At 37.5% G+C, this 17,764-nt stretch overlaps 2 protein-coding genes and 1 pseudogene across 2 annotated transcripts; all 3 read left to right on the top strand.

Moving 5' to 3' along the window:
* The first annotated feature begins 669 nt into the window (after positions 1–669).
* On the top strand, positions 670–1,549 carry LOC113291447 (agamous-like MADS-box protein AGL80). The gene has a single exon (XM_026540980.1). The coding sequence runs from the start codon at positions 695–697 to the stop codon at positions 1,547–1,549; it is 855 nt and encodes a 284-aa protein (XP_026396765.1). The 5' UTR covers positions 670–694.
* Positions 1,550–2,030: 481 nt separating this feature from the next.
* On the top strand, positions 2,031–10,846 carry LOC113289179 (DNA repair protein REV1-like). Its single transcript, XM_026538373.1, has 23 exons — positions 2,031–2,377; positions 2,467–2,605; positions 2,683–2,798; positions 2,899–2,975; positions 3,115–3,641; positions 3,732–3,860; positions 4,072–4,204; positions 4,312–4,400; positions 4,509–4,559; positions 4,658–4,861; positions 5,399–5,518; positions 6,055–6,147; positions 7,035–7,094; positions 7,180–7,266; positions 7,383–7,466; positions 7,575–7,647; positions 7,908–7,976; positions 8,155–8,247; positions 9,172–9,417; positions 9,496–9,575; positions 9,643–10,232; positions 10,340–10,400; positions 10,521–10,846. The coding sequence occupies exons 1-23, from the start codon at positions 2,196–2,198 to the stop codon at positions 10,575–10,577; spliced, it is 3,360 nt and encodes a 1,119-aa protein (XP_026394158.1). The 5' UTR covers positions 2,031–2,195; the 3' UTR covers positions 10,578–10,846.
* Positions 10,847–15,144: 4,298 nt separating this feature from the next.
* Positions 15,145–15,878, top strand: LOC113291446 (annotated as a pseudogene).
* The last annotated feature ends 1,886 nt before the right edge of the window (positions 15,879–17,764 follow it).

The following is a 17,764-nucleotide window of genomic DNA, read 5'->3' as shown; positions in this document are numbered from 1 at the left end:
TTAGCTTTGATGATATAGACAATTTAGTTAAATTTTGCTACGTTGTTAATAATATGCAGCTTTAACTCATAAATTCATCCACAAAACCACAGCTAGGACTATATTATCTGGTGGTAGAATATTTTGGCGTTAAAATCGCAATATCTTTTTATCATTAGTTTAAGAATAGACGATTTTTATAAACGTTAATGCATTTTCAATTTTTAAGCGAATTTTAAGAATGCTACTTTTTACCAAACACTGGTTTGACAACTTCAGAGCATACTTCGCTTGAGATGTCTGTCGTTTCACGGACATGCGCTAGTCATACTGCGCCACTTAGTGGTTCACGTATTTGGTCATTTTTTCACGATAATGGCTTGACAATTGAGACACTTACTAGTGATAACTCTCTAGTGTATTATGATGACAACAAGATTTTTAGTGTTTTTAGGAGCATAATACTAGATTATTACAAGATTTTATTGTGTATAATCTCATTGATTATGCTGATTATTTTGTGAGTTGTCGAATTAAAAGAAAATAAACACAAAATACAACACGAGAAATTCTTTCAAGCCTCTACCATTCATTCTTCCTCTCTATCTATCTTGTCTACAAATTCTATATATACCCACATCATTGTGTTTTTTCTACAAACATCTCTTCTTTCCAATTGTTTTTGTTTTTCCTTTGTTTTCCTTGATCAAAATTCATGGCAAGGAAGAAGGTGAAGCTTGCTTATATCACTAATGATACTGCAAGGAGAGCAACATTCAAGAAAAGAAGGAAGGGCTTGATGAAGAAAGTCAGCGAACTGAGCACTTTGTGTGGAGTTAGTGCTTGTGCAATTGTGAATGGACCATATGATCGACAACCAGAAATATGGCCAGAGCAATCCGAAGCACATCGTGTACTGATGCGGTTCAAGAGTTTGCCAGAGATGGATCAAAACAAGAAGCAACTGAATCAAGAGAGTTTCACTTATAATCGGATTGGGAAGATTAGCGAACAATTCAAGAAACAACAACGAGAAAATCGTTATATGGAAATCACTGGGTTATATAATCTTGCTATTGCTGGTAAGTGTTCAATCTCTGACGTCCTTCCAACTGATTTAGGAGATTTGGCTTATGTGCTTGAAGAAAAAAAGAAAGAAGTCCAACGCAGATTATCCGCACTTAAGAAAGCTTCAACACCAGTAGAACAAACTTCTCCTGCTAATGCTAGTAGCACTACTGCTATCCCTAATGCTAGTACCAATATTATGAATCCTAACGTTAATGTTGGTGGTGCATATGGATCTGGCGTAAATGGTGGTACTGTGCCGGGAGGTGGTCTGTATGGTGGAGTCGTCAACCATCATAATCAAGGTGGTGGTGATAAGATCAATGGTACTGGTGGGCAAGAATTCATGACATTAGATCAAATGAGGGCATCTATGGAAGCCTTACAAAGCCAACCATGGTACATGGATGTAATGAAACCACCTTCAATTCCTCAGCCTGATGACCAAATGGCCAATTATCTTAACCTTGTTGGAGGAGATCAATACAACAAAAATGGATAATCAGATGATGGGAGGAGGAGGAGTTCCCCCACCAATGCCAGCAGCAACTTATTATAATGGCGGCAGCCTCGGAGATGTCGTCAACAATGGTAATGCCTGGATGATGCCTCCTAATGACTCTTATGTTCCCATGAACCACATCGACGCATCCAGGAATAATATTTAGATGATGAATTTCATCTATGGGCAGTTCTATTCTTTGCTGTTTTTGATTGCATTTGTTTTTCCTTTCCGTTTATTTGTATGATCACATGATTCATGAAAATAATATCAATTCATTTTCATTATGTCGTTAAGATGCAAAATAAGCACAATATCTATACAAAATCTATTTCTCTCTTTTTGTGGGACTCTTTGTGGTATCGTCAGAGATACGGGTGCCTTCTAGAAATAAACAAGGTGCTCAAATCATTTTGGAGTGCAGATACAAGTACTATAACCCAACGAAACGCCTCTTAGATCCCCCATTTTTTGTCAAAAAGACCTCTCTCCTCTCGTTTTGATTTCTTTTGTGGAATCTTAAGAACAAAAAACCCGCCAAATATTTCCATCGGTGAATCTTAAGAATCCGTTACCATTTCCGTCTTCATTGACGATTACTGATGATCTACTTCTTCGTTCATATCGAAACTTGAGATCGTGAAAAATGAGTTTGAATTCATCTCGTTCCAATAATTCAGGCGGGAAATCGAAGAATTCCAACAACAGTAATGAACAAAACAAGAAAAGAAAAACTAATCAGAAAACCCTAGGTGTTGCTTGGGGTGCTAATTCTATCTCTTCTTCAAAATCTGCTTCTCGAAATTCCCCTTTCTCTGATTTTGGCAGGTAATTTTCTTTACTCGCTCACTCATTTCCCCTCCTATAAGATTATCTGAGATTCATAGAACATCCAATTTGTAATCCCTCGTTTCTAGTTATATGGTAGAGAAGAATCGGAAGCTTCGAAATCAGTTTGATGTGGACGCTTCAGGTACTTCACTTGGTGACTCCGGTAAACCCCTTTTTCATGGGGTGACTATCTTCGTGGATGGATTTACTGTTCCTTCTAGCCAGGTATCCTTTGAAACCTATCCTTTATTCTACAATTTGGAACCGAGTTGAGAATTTTACACCCTAAATTTTGTTTTTAGGAGCTCCGAAGTTATATGTTGAAGTATGGTGGACGATTTGAGAACTACTTCTCGAGGCACCGAGTGACTCATATCATCTGTAGCAACCTCCCCGACAGTAAACTTAAGAATATTAGGTTGTCCAAATTCTTTTTAAGTTTTTATGAAATTTGATTTCTCTTTTTGTTGTTTGTTTAGTTCCTGGTTGGCTTCTTACATTTCATTGTTTTTATGTAGATCTTTTAGTGGTGGTCTTCCAGTAGTAAAGCCAATGTGGATAGTTGATTCTGTCGCTGCAAATAAACTTCTGAATTGTGAGTTATTATTACTTTGGTTGTGTACATGACTTATGTGTAGTTGTTTCCTTGTGTGATAGCTCATATTTGGTTACTTATTGCAGAAGTGTTTCATACACAGTCTCTGAGGTTGTTATGTTTTTGTGAAATGTTTTAGGGGTTCCATACCAATTGGACCAGCTCGTTGAACTTAGTCGACAGCCAAAATTATCTGCATTCTTTCCTCTTAAAAGTAATACGAGCTCTGAGGGGGCTGAAACTCCCTCTAATCATCATGTGAAGCTGGAAACTGCAAGATGTTTATCTAATGGATTAGACACATCTAAAGATATATCTTCATCTGAAGCGGGTGATTCTGTAGAAAATAGTGCAGAGTGTAGTGGAGAAAGTGTTTTTTCTGGCGATGGAACACCTTTTGATGTAAAAAGGGAAGAACAAAACTCCATGGATTCTGAAGAAAATTGTTCTGAAGGGAGAGCAACAGAACCACGCCCCACTGACGTGGATGATGAAACAAAAGGCAAAATGACGATTGAATCAAGTCCTCTTAAGTCATCAGTTTCAGGTGGCAGTTACTGTTCAGATAAGCAAACCTTAAAAGGATCTGAACAGAACATTGCAGGGGTGGGGAATCCACGACATTCAACTCTTGGTGATCCTAATTTTGTGAAGAACTACTTCAAGGTAATTTATATGTGGGTAGTATATTTTTATTCAGTTATAGTTTATAGTCATTCATAATAATGTCATAATCCGAAACTACGGTTTTTTTAGTACTCAAGGCTGCATTTCATAGGAACGTGGAGGAATCGTTATCGCAAACGTTTTCCTAGTGGTCCTGGATGCTCAGTTGTTAGTGCTCCTAAGGTCTCCCAGAAAGTTGCAATTATTCATGTAGATATGGTAACTTACTCTATCAGTATTTGGACTCACTTGCATCCCAACCTTTTTGTTTTTCATATAGCTTTACTCTTTATTGTTATAGGCCTTCTGCTTATATGTTTGCTTCAAATACATTTTTGAAGTTATAATTTGCAGGTTGACAGTAGACAAATCCTTGGACCTTGTTCCTTGACATGTTCATATTTTTATATGTTTAAAAATGTCATTTCAGGACTGCTTTTTTGTTTCTGTGGTCATAAAAAGTCATCCTGAATTACGGGATAAGCCTGTAGCTGTATGCCATTCAGACAATCCCAAGGGGACAGCTGAAATTTCCTCCGCAAACTATCCTGCACGTGATTTTGGTTGTTTTTTTTATTTAGCTTTCGTATTGAAATCAGCTTGTCATTTGGTTTCCATTAGTTGATGCCCTACTGATGTTGATTTACATATCATTTTTTGGTTGGTTTAGGAGTCAGGGCTGGAATATTTGTCAGAGATGCCAAGGCTCTTTGTCCCCACCTTGTTATCTTGCCGTACAACTTCGAAGCATATGAAGAGGTAAATATAGATGTTACTGACTAATAAGCATCTGGGGTAGTATTTTCCTTAGTTCTTGGATGCCTCTGCATAAATTACTATCAAGTAATTTTATTTGTTATTTTGCAGGTTGCTGATCAATTTTATGACATTTTGCACAAGCATTGCAACAAAGTTCAGGTCCTTACCTAGAAAAAAAATCTGTAACTTGCACATGTTTACTATCTCCTGAATTATATGTTGCTAATAGATGGTGGATGTGCTTGAAATGAATACAGGCAGTAAGCTGTGACGAAGCATTTTTAGATGTTACAGACCGAGAAGATGAAGATCCTGAACATCTAGCATCAAGAATCAGACAGGAAATAGTTGATACAACAGGATGCACTGCCAGTGCTGGAGTTGCTGGTAATTTACTCATGGCTCGCCTTGCCACAAGAACTGCTAAACCAGATGGCCAATGCTATATTCCTCCTGATAAGGTAGTTTTCAGTGGGTTATTATGATATTTTTACTTGTTTCGCCTTTCTAGTTTGTTAAAATTACAGTTCCACAAGTGCCTGACAATCTTATTTACTATTTGGGAGCAGAGCACCATTATTTCTTTAGCTAATTAAATAGTTAGTGTCACAGTGGCAAAGGACGAATTATTAAGTTGAACATCCGCACATACTAAGATGCATTAATAGATCATGTCGTCATGATATATGATAAACTTTTTAATTTGACAGTTGTCAAGTATAAGTATGTGGGCCAAGGAATGGGTTCCCTAGACGTCCATATTAGATGGCTTTGGGTGATAGTCTCCTTTTGTTTTATTTTTGATATTATAGTTTCATTAAGTTTGAATGTGTTGCCCACATATCACAGTTACCGTGCTATAAGGAGACTGTCTTCTTTATTCATCAGTAATCACTATTCATGTATAAGAATATGTTTAATTGACTTGATTGTTTACTTGTGTATACCAACTACCAAGTTCGACCCCAGTTTTTTAACCAGCCTGTATTTATTCCCAGGTGGACAACTATTTAAGCGAACTTCCGATTAAGGCACTGCCGGGGATCGGGCGTGTTTTGGAAGACAAGTTGAAAACCAGGTTTATTCAAACTTGCAGTCAACTTCGCATGATCCCCAAGGTTTTGAATCTATATTTGGTGAATCTAATCAAATTATGTTCTGTCACTTGGTATCTTGCATGTATCTTCCGATTTACTGAGTAATTTGCATGTATTGACTGAGTTCATTCTTGTTATCCTCCTTACTTGAGAATGGCTACTATATCTACAGATGGTAGGGTGTAAACCATAACTCATTAAAACGAGAGCATGGACTGATAAATTGTTTTACTTTACAGCTTTACTACTCGAGAATAATCCACCAATTATGTGCGGTGTAATATTGGGCTCCCTCTCTATTAACATATACCTGAGTTTCTTGCAGTGTATATTGTACATGTAATGTGTCACATAGTGAACCAATCCATCATTATCTCTCTATTGGATTGTGAACTGTAGCACTAGGCTCCCACTATATTAAGATATAATCGAGCTTCATGCTGTATATATTTTTGCACAACGTGCAACATAGGGGAGCAGTATGTCAGTAGCTTTATTGGAATGATGTCGCATTATGTGCAGCTATCTAGTAACTTTTTGATGCATTCATTTTCCAGGAATCCCTTCAAAAAGACTTTGGCGAAAAGACTGGTGATATGCTCTTTAATTATTGTAGAGGCATTGATAACAGGGCGGTTGGATTACTTCAGGTTTGGGAACCAATATTTAATTTTACCGTTTCTTCTAAGTAGCACAATTAGTTTGATTATTTTTTCTTCCTTTTTATTGCTTGAGTTGATATGTGTCTCTCTGAGATTGCAGCAGTCCCCCTCATTCTTTTTTCTCTTGCATTTTTCAATAAATATTTGCTTTAAAAACAAAAAAGAACAAATGTATTTCTTAAAAAAAAAAGTTTAGATGCTCCCGTTTTCTGCGTTTTGTTTTCTTATCTTAACGGTGATATTCAATGTTTCTAAGGTCGATGTAGTTTCTGTTCTTTGAAAGTCCTAGTCTACAGTTTTACATGTTTATTCTTTGGGGATGCACACCTTTTCAAAACCAGTAGGCAAAGAGTCGATTGTCCAAGATTATTATATTCAAGGTTCATTGAGCTCTCAGTGACTATCTGAGACCTACTCTATTCTCAAAATATTGGAGGTTCCCAATTTCTTATACAAATAGAAATAAGTAGTATCAATGATTTAATATCATAAGTTGCAATGGTTCTAAACCAACCACTTGTAGATGGTAAGAAGAATTAGTTTAGATGATCAAGATCGTCTTTCTTTGATTAGCGATTTATATCACATCTTTCCTTATCTTTTTCAAGAACTGAAAAGCAATAACGATTTTCTAGAGGTATTTTTTGATATTTGTTATCTGACCTGAGAGATGTTTCTGCACGAGTATATGGTTTCTTTTGCCAGCTATTACAAATCCAAGTAATTAGATGGTCCATTGGTTTAAAACTTATCCTCTTCCTTGTTTATACTCTGCTGTAGCTCAACCTCTCCATGTTATTACTTGCTTATATACTTTCTGGTCCAATTGTGCATGTATTATCTGCCCACTGTGATGTGTGTTTCATGATTTATAGGAGACCAAGTCTGTTGGAGCTGATGTGAACTGGGGGGTGAGGTTCAATGATACAAAAGATGTGAGTTTTGGTGCATCAAAGATTTAATTTTGCATCATGATGGTGGTATTACGTACTAATATTTTTGACAACCAACCCATTTCAGAGTCAAAATTTTCTTCTCAACCTTTGCAATGAGGTTTCGCTGCGGTTACAGGGATGTGGAGTTCAAGGGCGCACCATTACTCTGAAGGTATCATCTTGTGTCTGTTATTTTGTTCAGTTGCATATTCAGGTGACTTGTTTCATTGTAAACATTCACATATTATTTTAGTTAGATAACAGTTATCTTATTACACTTATTTGTAGGTAAAGAAAAGAAGAAAGGATGCTGGAGAGCCGACAAAATATATGGGGTGTGGAGATTGTGAGAATTTGAGCCACTCAATGACGGTAGTGTCAGAAGCTGCAAACTTGCGTTACTTCCTTTCATTTTCATAATGTTCACAATTGGTTATTATCCTCAAACCTAATTTATGCCATGCATTTCATATTTAATAGGTTCCAGTTGCTACTGATGACGCAGAAGTGCTTCAGAGAATAAGCAAGCAGTTGTTTGGTTCCTTTCACATAGGTAACGAGCCGTAACTTTGGAATTAGTCTATATAGTAGTCTTCAGATGCTTTCATTAGAAAAGTGAGTGTCCATGAGCTTCGGTGTAAAACAAATATTTATCTGAATATCATATTTGATTTGATGCGAACTTTTCTCAGAGAACTAGTAGAATTAAAATATGTTATAATGAAGTAATCTTTTTATAGAATAAACTTTGAGTTTTTTCTCCCACGTATCGAGACTCTTGTGGGTTGTCACCGTTTTTACCTTTACCTTCAGATGTGAAGGAGATCCGGGGGGTTGGCTTGCACGTCTCAAAACTGGAAAATGCAGACGTGACTAGACAAGGTGCCTATCAGAAATATTATTTTTTAGCATTCACATGGATTTTTAGTTACACTCTAATGCGTCCTCTCATAGTAACAATAGCAGTTTGAAGCACCTATTTCTCTTCTTTTACATGCAATATGATCTCTTTTGATAGCACTGCTGCATTTATTAATATGAATCTTTGACTAATTTGAAGGGCTGGGAAAAAATGCTCTGACATCGTGGCTCGCATCTGCTCCGGCAGATATGGCAAAGCTCTATAGTCCAGCAAAAGAGAGGGGTGATGGAGGTTAGTGAGACCAAATCCTTCATCATAGTTTATGATCCGTTTCAGTGTTGGTTACAAAACTAGTTTCTTTGGCGCATTCGTCATTCGTAAATATGATAAATCAGGACTCAGAATACTGATCATGATAAGCAAATTACCAATTAGGATCCACCACTGCGTACTGTGGTTACGTTTTTGCCTCCCACTTGGGAGGTGGGAACCTCCCACACCTTCCCCTGTGGCTAGGGAAACTATGGATGAGTCTGGAAGGTTTCACATCCAAGGTATTGTCCCTAGAGTGGGTTGTCGTTTGCTTGAGTGTCTCACTATGGCAGTCTCTGTGTGTTCTTATTACTTATCGGTGAAAACAACATATTTTGCTCTTTCTAAAGCACCCAAATAAGAGATTCTTTAAGCAGCTAAACTTTTTATAGGCTTATGGAACGCTTCAATACAATTTGTACCAGGACAAACAGCATTATCTCATCTCACTCATCTCTTCTGTGCAGAAGCAAAGAACGCATGAAACATGGAAGTGCAATATATAGAAAATTCATTAGTTCACAGTCACCTGAATGTGTGTATATTAAATATCAGTGCGTAATAATATTAAGAACTTCATCAGAAATATTACCGCATTCATTGTTGATGTGGTTTGGTAATCAAAAGATATGCGCAATGAATGCGGTAATATTTCTGATGAAGTTCTTTATATTATTACGCACTGATATTTAATATACACACATTCAGGTGACTGTGAACTAATGAATTTTGGTAATGTGGTTTGGTAATGCAAAAGATATGCGCGAACAATCAATTACATATTAGTCTGCATGTGTCATGTGGCTATTTTGTTGGATGTTTACGTTGTTCTATCATGGTTATCAATGTATTAAATGTTTTACAGTGGAGCGCTCACTTACGGTGCTTTCTTGCTTGTTACAGGTTCTAGAGAAGCCGGTCCTTCACATCAATTGTCTGCTAATCAATCTCGCGGTGAAGCTAGATTGAGCAGTGTTTCTATGTTGCCGCCAATAAGCCAACTGGATATGGGGGTTATTGACAGCCTTCCTCCAGATTTGTTTTCAGAAGTAAATGAGATGTATGATGGGAAATTATCAAAGATTATTAAGAAAACTAAAACTAAGGCTAGTAGTTCCGGTTGCACCTCAGTAGTTGAAGATGTGAAAGGTAATTATTTTGTTTTTCTTTACCATTTTTTTTTTGGTATGCTTATAAGAAAATAACCAAATAACTGTCTTGCTTCAGGTGTGAAGAACAAGGGCAAGGAACCTGTTTTTTCTCATTCTGCTCATGTAGAGAACACCATAGACACATCTGAGAATAAGGTTTACCCTGTTTCATAATTTTTGTATTATTAGTCTCGTCAGATTACTGAATTATTTCCTCCCTCAGGAAAAGGAGTTCAAACGCAAGAACATTCAGCTTACTACATCTTTTTCAAGGGCCGGGTCCTTGAATGCACATATCACTACTTCAGGGGAAGACAGAAATGATATAATGCCTGCAAGTTTAAGTCAAGTAGACATGTCGGTTCTAGAAGAGTTACCTGAAGAAGTTAAGGCCGACATACTTGAGTCACTCCATAGAAGGCCCGGTTGTTCCAGTGATAGTAATAGAAGTGCAGTAAGGGAGTCTCCACATGCTAGTAAAAGCATGGGGCATATCCAAATGACCGCACTAGAATTTGCTTCAGAGAATAGTCTTTGGAATGGAAATCCACCAGTGTGGGTGAATATTTTCAAAAACAGCGGGGATTTCATGCTGAACATTCTTGGTGAAATGTATCATAAATCTTTCCCTACTGGTTTGTTATCTTCCATTTTGCAGGCTACCATATCCCTGCACTCTTCCTCTCTGGATACATTTAATGAAGGAAAGGATGATTCTATTAATAGCTTGTGTGAGCTTTTTAAGCAGTATATTGGTCTAAAGATAAAGTATGACATTGAAGAAATCTATATTTGCTTTCGTCTATTGAGGAGGTATACCTTACTTCATAACTTAACACCTCATATGAGCATTCACATGTTTTGATGTGCATCCTTGTTACATGTAAATTATGCTCATTCTCACCCTACACTTGCACCAGGTTTGCGGCAAAGTCTACAGTTTTTATACAAGTAATTGAGCTAACACACCCTTACCTTCAGGTATACGCTTGCTTGCTTCTATAAAGGGATTAAATTTTTTATTGGGCTCATAATTCCTAATTGAGTTAGTTACCTGTCAAATTTATGATATAGTGAAGATACTTTATGAATCTCTTTCAGGCTGCAGTTAGCGAGCACTACGGGGGAAACCTGAATATATCGTACGGTAAGGAGTGAGTGTTCTAAGTCATCCTACTGTTTCCTTATCCACCTGTCCAGGAATCATATTCTCTGGATTTAATTTCTGATCATAAGCTTTCAATACCTAAGAATGAAGGTACGACTTCCATTTCCCAGTTTGTACATATTTTTTGTAGTTATTATCTGTAAAAATGGCAGAAAATCTAGTGTAGTTTGTCCTATATCAACCCTTGTATGAAAGTTAAATTTTATAGAAACAGTTTCTACGGTATGACTATGAATGAGCAAAGGTTAAACCCCTTACAGTTTTGTTGGCAATCTGTTTACTTCTCTATCGAGCATGGGTTCAAACGCCAATTTGTCCTTTCTGCGGAATTAGAAAGTATTTTTGTTGTTCTTCCGCATTTTTACCTAACCCATTATGAAACTAGAAAGCTTCATATGCTTAAAGTTGTATCGTGTTGCCCATGGTGAAAAAAATAGCCGATTTCCATTAACAACGATATAAAGCACATTTTATCTTTTGAAGCATGATATAAAGCACTTATACAGGGATCCCATCACTTTAGAATTTCAAACTTTTAACAAAGTTGGGCGATTTATGGATTGTGGTAATTTGTTAATAAAACCAGCCTTAGATGAGCGTCGGAATGTTTTGAATTCATAGCCTTCCAAATTGAACATAGTTAATGGTGGATATTTCTGAACTAATTTATGGGTCCTATAACGAGGACAACAACACACTGATCTTCTCCTCTAACTGGACTGTTATGGCGTGCATGTTTCACACGTATGACATCTCATACCTAAGAATAAGTCATGTATAACAGTTTGCTTTTGAAGTTTGCATGTACACCTCACCTTTTGACATATTACTGCGTTGATGTTTTTAGAAGTTGATGAAATTTTTCCTTAATAAAACTATCTACTGTCATTTTTACCAGAAAGGGTGTACTATTAACATCTTGGTTTCACTAAAGGAATTAAAATTTTCTGTAGTTCCGTATTAATTTTCAGATGAGACTATTTGACAAGACTTTCATTCAGTTTTGTTAAGTTCTGATGACGAACGCTGGTTGTGTATTCTGATGTTTGAAGAGCAAGTTGCTTTGAATAGGACTTTTGTCGAGATTTGTTGTTAATGATGTATTTAGAACAGTTACAATCAATCGCAAATTACGAGTACAACTGTGATCACATTTTGATGCACAGCAAAAAGAATCGGTATAAGTTGTAATCTAGCTAGTTATACGCCATCTACAAGTGAACAAATGTTTAGATGAAAGAGTATATATTCTGTCGGCTAGAGTATGTAGAAAAAGTATACTGTTGGTCATTTGTGACCACGGCCTCTTCTGCTAGGTCCTGCTGCTAACTTGTACGCTAACTTCCTCACAGATGAGATACCACCAACACTAGTAGCAGCAGTAATATCCGTTGTCGGTGAAGGGACAGAGGTCCCTGGAGGAGCTAGTAGCGTGGTTGAATCTATTCCGTCACTAACTCGTCCTTTGAACCCCACTGCAGGTTTCATAATCTCATGATCCTTACTGTTGGTAGTAGACCTAATAGCTCTGCAATGAACCAGGTTTGGCTGAGTAAGCGCTACTAAAAGCATAACCATCATACCTATCAGTTTCCATGTCATTGTTGAGTTTTGGGACAGATTCTTCATCGCCATTGTCTCTTCTCTGCTTCTTCTTTCTTTTCTTTTTATGGTAATAGTCTTTCTCCCTCGTCTCACTTGAAGTTCCCTTCGAATTTCTTGAAATCTTGGTTATTGAAAATGTATGTCTGCACTCTCCAGTTGTAAGGTAGGTAGTTCCTCTCCATTGTTGGCTTCGTATATATATTAGTTGGGAAGAAGGGCGGTGAATGGGACCTGGAAACTTTATGAAGGAGGCTTACCTAAACAATTGTCCTTTTAGTACTGTCTTAGCCTTTCCCTTGTTTTTTGCATGTACAGAGGGGAGACTTGATTTGATTTGTTAGACCGCAATAGACGCGTTGACATCCTCGCTCTAAAGCGAACACCCCAATTGATAATGTTCAGCAATGTGGGAGAAGCTGTTCGGAACTTGTGACTAACTGAGTTTTGTTTTCACATCTGTTTTGATACTTTAGTCAGATATGACTAAAAATTGATAATTTCTTCTTATTATAAGTAGGTAAAGTGACGGAACTGTGTGTGGTGCGGATGGTTTTCACTTTTAAATCTTCTTCCTTTCAGTTTTCACACTGTTGGTGACACTGGATCATGGATGATGTCCTGTTACGCGGCGGGATATCTTTTTTGAGCAACTTTCTTCGTCCTTTATTTTAGAAAAAGAAATGCCAAAAAGTTTGAGCCAGATAGATTTTCATGTGTCATGCTTGCGTGTGCCTTATTTTTTTAACAATGGTTTTGTCTCGATGTGTTTAGTCCTTTCGAGGTTTCATTTCCGAGTATCATGAAAAGGGACTACTTGGTTTTTTTTTTGAAAAGAGACTACTTGGCTGAAACGCAAGGAATTGTGCTTAAAAGATGAGAATGCTACGCTCTTTGTTATGAAGGTGCGTGGGTGTGCAAGACCGACGGTGTGGCCTGCTGGTTTTGCTGTGGTTGGTCCCACACGGAAGGAATTTGTCTATTATGGATGATCGGTTATTACGAGCTCTTGGGCTTCAGAATGACGATGCCACCACAATCCATAGGATTAGAGAGAGAAGACGTAGGGGTGCGTAGAAAAAACGAAACCGTGATTTTCACCCGTAACCGTCCGTAAAATTACGGGTGAAAACCAATCCGTAAGAGTTTATGGATCGGACACGGTTGAGTTTTCAAATCCGCAAGGTTTATCAGTTTGGTTGTGGTTGGACTTTGAAATCTACGGATTCACCCGCACCCGCAAAAATTGAGTTCTAGATTTTAGATTAGATTAGATATCTCTAATTTAATTTAATGGGAATAAGAGGTTCGTCCTCTTCAGAGAACATTTCAAGATCTGCATAATCTTCTTGAAGAAATTGAAGGTTTTTAAGCTTCTCGATGCTTGCATGTGATCCACTCCGTGCGTTGTGAGAACTACTGGAAAAAGAAGCTGTGCCCTCCTCTTGATACTGAATATAAACACAAAACAAGGTAGCAGTTAATTATCCACCAAAGGTGGTCTAATGTGGACAAGAATCCTGCTAAAGCACTAATCCAGGAAATTTATCCTGCTGTTTGTCAATTCATAGAGGAAATTAAATTCGTTTTCAAAAACAAGGTGCTACATCAAATGATTAAAGATCACTACACTTATCAGTTGCAGTGTTAATTAAGATTACTACCTAGGAAGTATATATTGTACTCATAATGTTGTGCAACAAAACTTTGGCATTTGCTTCATTGTTATTAATTTATTATCATGAGAGTGACACAATGAATTAACATAAATAGAGAGATCAATTATCCATACGAAGGGATTTTCACAGATAGGTAGACTTTTTTTTAAAAAAAAATTCTAAATCCGCGGTTAATCCGCATCCGGTCCGCATCACCCGCTAATCCGTGGATGTCAAATCCACGGGTGATTGGGCCGGTTACGGTTTAATTTTCCAAATCCGTAACTTTGACGGTTTGGTTGCGGATGACCCCTAATCCACAACTATCCGTCCGTTGCACACCCCTAAGAAGACGTGATTTGAATTACAAACTCCATCAACCACACAAAGCTGTGATTTGAATGGATCATCTATTGATGCCTATTGATTCTAGAAAACCCAATCAACCATAATCAACCGTCCTCGTTTCTCATGAAACGATTTAATTAGATAGGTTTGGGCTTGCACCCGAGCACTAGATAAGTCCAAGCAGTAGTCCCTTGAACTCACATTCTTACAACAAAACAAAGTTTAAACCTTCTTACATGGACAAAACCGTTTTACTTGAACTTTTTTACATCTACAAACCGTTTTACTTGAACTTTTTATGAAAGTGACTGTAATTTTAGGGTGTGTTTTCATGCCCGACAGATCTTCTCTAGTAGGTGGTACAACTAATTAACAATATACTGTATTTTTTTTGGACTGACTATTTCAGATTTTATGATTGTATTTTTCTTTTGTCCTCGAAGCAAGTAAACGCCGTTGAGAGCTTTCCATACTACTACACTCCATCAATCAACGCAAATTAAGTTAGTCAAATGAACTCGATTTCAATCTTTTGCATTTTTTATGTTTGAAATGTTTTGCAAATCCGAACAGGTTACAACAAACGACCAAGTGACAGAAGTTATCGATTACACTTGTGAATGCAGTGAAATGGGGTTGGGCAAAAGCAGTAGATAGCTGTAATGGCCCGTCACAATTGGGTCAAGTAATGCCGCTACTTTATTTTATCAAATCCGGCCGGCACTCCAATTTTGATTGGTCAAAGACTCAGAGCTGGATATTAAACACCAATGGTTATTTGATTTATTTTATTTTTTTTTTGTTGACCATCTCATAATCCATACAGACCATACCAATATCGTCACTATAGCCTCTCTTTTTTTAAGAGAAAAAAATCCAGAAGAAGAAGTCTAAAAATATTGAACAACATTGTAACATTTCCTATAACCACAAAACTGAAATTAAAGTAATGGCTCCTCATAATCTGATTCCCATTCTATCTTTTCTGCAACTAACCTTAGTAACCTTACAAGGAACTGATGCACTTCATTTCTTTAAAATAGAATCTGAAGCAGTTACCAAAATCAATCCGTATCACTATGAAGTTACAAATAACGCCACTGGAACACTGGGCGGAACCCGTTTCACCGTAAAATCGGTATCACATACAGCAAAAGTATTCTGCAATTAGCCTCAGAGTTTAACTGGAGAGTCTTCCGTCAATCCAAGAATTCCGAGAGGAAAAATGTGGAGAGCATTAAGATGTACGTGGAGACCATGGATGGCGTTGCATATGCTAGCAACGATGAAATACATGTTAGTGCTAATTACATTGCCGGTTACTCAGGGGATGTAAGAAGAGAGGTCACTGGTGTGCTTTACCATGAGGTTACACACATTTGGCAATGGAACGGAAATGGTAATGCACCAGGAGGTTTGATCGAAGGAATTGCTGATTATGTTAGGTTGAAGGCTAAATATGCCCCATCTCATTGGGTTAAACCTGGTGGTGGTGATAGATGGGACCAAGGTTACGACGTGACAGCAAGATTTTTGGATTATTGTAATAGTATTAGAAATGGGTTCGTTGCAGATCTTAACAGAAAGATGAAGAATGGCTACGGTGATAACTTCTTTGTCGAGTTGTTGGGAAGGAATGTTGATCAATTGTGGAGGGATTATAAGACCAAGTATGGCAACTGATAATCAGCTTATTCTAGTGGATTTTTTTTTTTCTATTTTCTTTTTAAGAGTAGTCAATTATTATTAATTTCGGAGTTCTATGGGCAAGAACGACCCATCGAAACATTCATTACAATTTCATTTAGGAATTCTGGACATGCCAAATACATGTGTGGATATTTCCTCTTATTTGTATTTGTTGTTGTGTCGCGAAGTTTGCCGATCCATTTGTTGCTAGGGCTGCACAAAACCGAACCAGAACCGAAAATCGAAACCGAAACCGAAGATTTTAAACCGAACCGAACCGAAACCATATTGCTATGGTTTATTAATGGTTGTCAGTTTCAGATAACCAAAAGTATTGGTTTCGGTTTAGGTTTTATCTCAAAAGCGAACCAAAAACCAATTGGTTAACCGATTAATAGTTACCATAACAGAATGAATCTTTTCACATTGATGAATTGTAGTTAATGAATGGTTAGGACTCTTAGGAGGATTATTCGAGTTAAAGCCTTTTGCTGTCATTTTAGTTGCTCGTCATTTATGCCTCTGATATGTTGCCAATAAACTTTTCTGCCGCTTGTAGTATTGGGTGTACTGTTTGTGTAAACTATAAAGCACTGGCACATTATTGTTTATAAATCATTCGGTTAACCATAACAAAACCGAGTAGAAACCGAAACCAATGAAACCGAATATGCTATATGGTTTCATTGGTTTTCATTATTGGAAAACCGAGTACTTTGGTTTCGGTTTAGGTTTTGCCAAAAACCGATAAAAACCGAACCATGTGCAGCCCTATTTGTTGCATGATTCACCTTTCTATACGAATGTAAGATTGTGTGTTGTTCTAGTTTTTGTAGATGGTCTTGTATTTCCTTTTCATGTTTTGAATGATTCAAGGCGTCTAGTTATTTCTTTTTTTCAAAAGTTGTAGCAGCGTGGTGGAGTCAGTTTTGAACTGGATATTCTTCCACCCCTGTGATACCGCCTTTTTGGTGGCCAATAGACCCAATGGGTGCTGCCATAGCCATCACCACCAATTCTTGTGAATTCCTGCACATCCACCCCACACCTGCCACGTCTGGAGATCCTCCATGTTGGCCTTTGCTTGCACCATCTGTGTTGATTTTCGGTCAATGTTGGGGCGATGGTATCCATTTCACCCCAACGGTTTTATTAGGCTGAGCTGGATTGCTTGTGGGATACTGATTTCCTCCTGTTTGCGTATTAAATTTGTGTTTGATGGACCAATTATATTCCTGACTCAGAACCAACGCAATTTGGAAGATTTGTTGTGGGGTCGGATTTTGTTATTGTGTATTCTTGCATTTCTAGCGAGCCATATGTTCCATAGTGTGAAGCAGCATACGGTAAATGTTTTTTTTTCTGTCTGCCAAATTCATAAACTCCTGAAAATCTCTTGGAACCCCAATCACATTTTCTGTTGTTCTGTAGTGTATTGTTGTTCTCTGTTAATATTTCCTATTATTTAGAATGTGTTGTTATTGTGATGTACGTTGCAATGTAGTACGACTCAGGGATCGTCCCCGGCTCGGCTGGGGACCGATCCCCGAGTATTTTATGATCCCGGCCGATCCAGACCCGAGAAACTCGATCGGTGAGTCATATTTGTGCATATAGTTTCTAGATATGTTAACTGTTTGTGATGTGGAAATAGAAGGAGAAAAAAATGGTGAAAAAATAGTTCAAAAAGAAGTAGAAACTTACAGAGCTGGATATTACTTGTTCCTCCACTGTTGGTTTAAGTTTTTAGGATTTTATATAGTGGTTTGGGAACTATTTTGATCTTAGTCTGCCGACTGACTCGGTCTGAGTCACGAGTAACTCGGTCTGAATCACGTCTAATTCGGCGAGTATATAAAGAATACCCTGCTCGGTCGAGT

The sequence above is a fragment of the Papaver somniferum genome, chromosome 6 (genome assembly GCF_003573695.1).
Source record: "Papaver somniferum cultivar HN1 chromosome 6, ASM357369v1, whole genome shotgun sequence".
NCBI lineage: Eukaryota > Viridiplantae > Streptophyta > Magnoliopsida > Ranunculales > Papaveraceae > Papaver > Papaver somniferum.
The sequence above is the reverse complement of the archived record's forward strand: the minus strand, read 5'-3'. Positions and strand labels throughout refer to the sequence as shown.

Coding starts and splice junctions, on each gene's coding strand:
- LOC113291447 (XM_026540980.1), top strand. CDS start 695: ATGGCAAGGAAGAAGGTGAAGCTTGCTTATATCACTAATGATACTGCA.
- LOC113289179 (XM_026538373.1), top strand. CDS start 2,196: ATGAGTTTGAATTCATCTCGTTCCAATAATTCAGGCGGGAAATCGAAG. Junction 3,642..3,731: donor TTGTGAAGAACTACTTCAAG/GTAATTTATATG, acceptor CGGTTTTTTTAG/TACTCAAGGCTGCATTTCAT. Junction 7,267..7,382: donor GGCGCACCATTACTCTGAAG/GTATCATCTTGT, acceptor ACTTATTTGTAG/GTAAAGAAAAGAAGAAAGGA.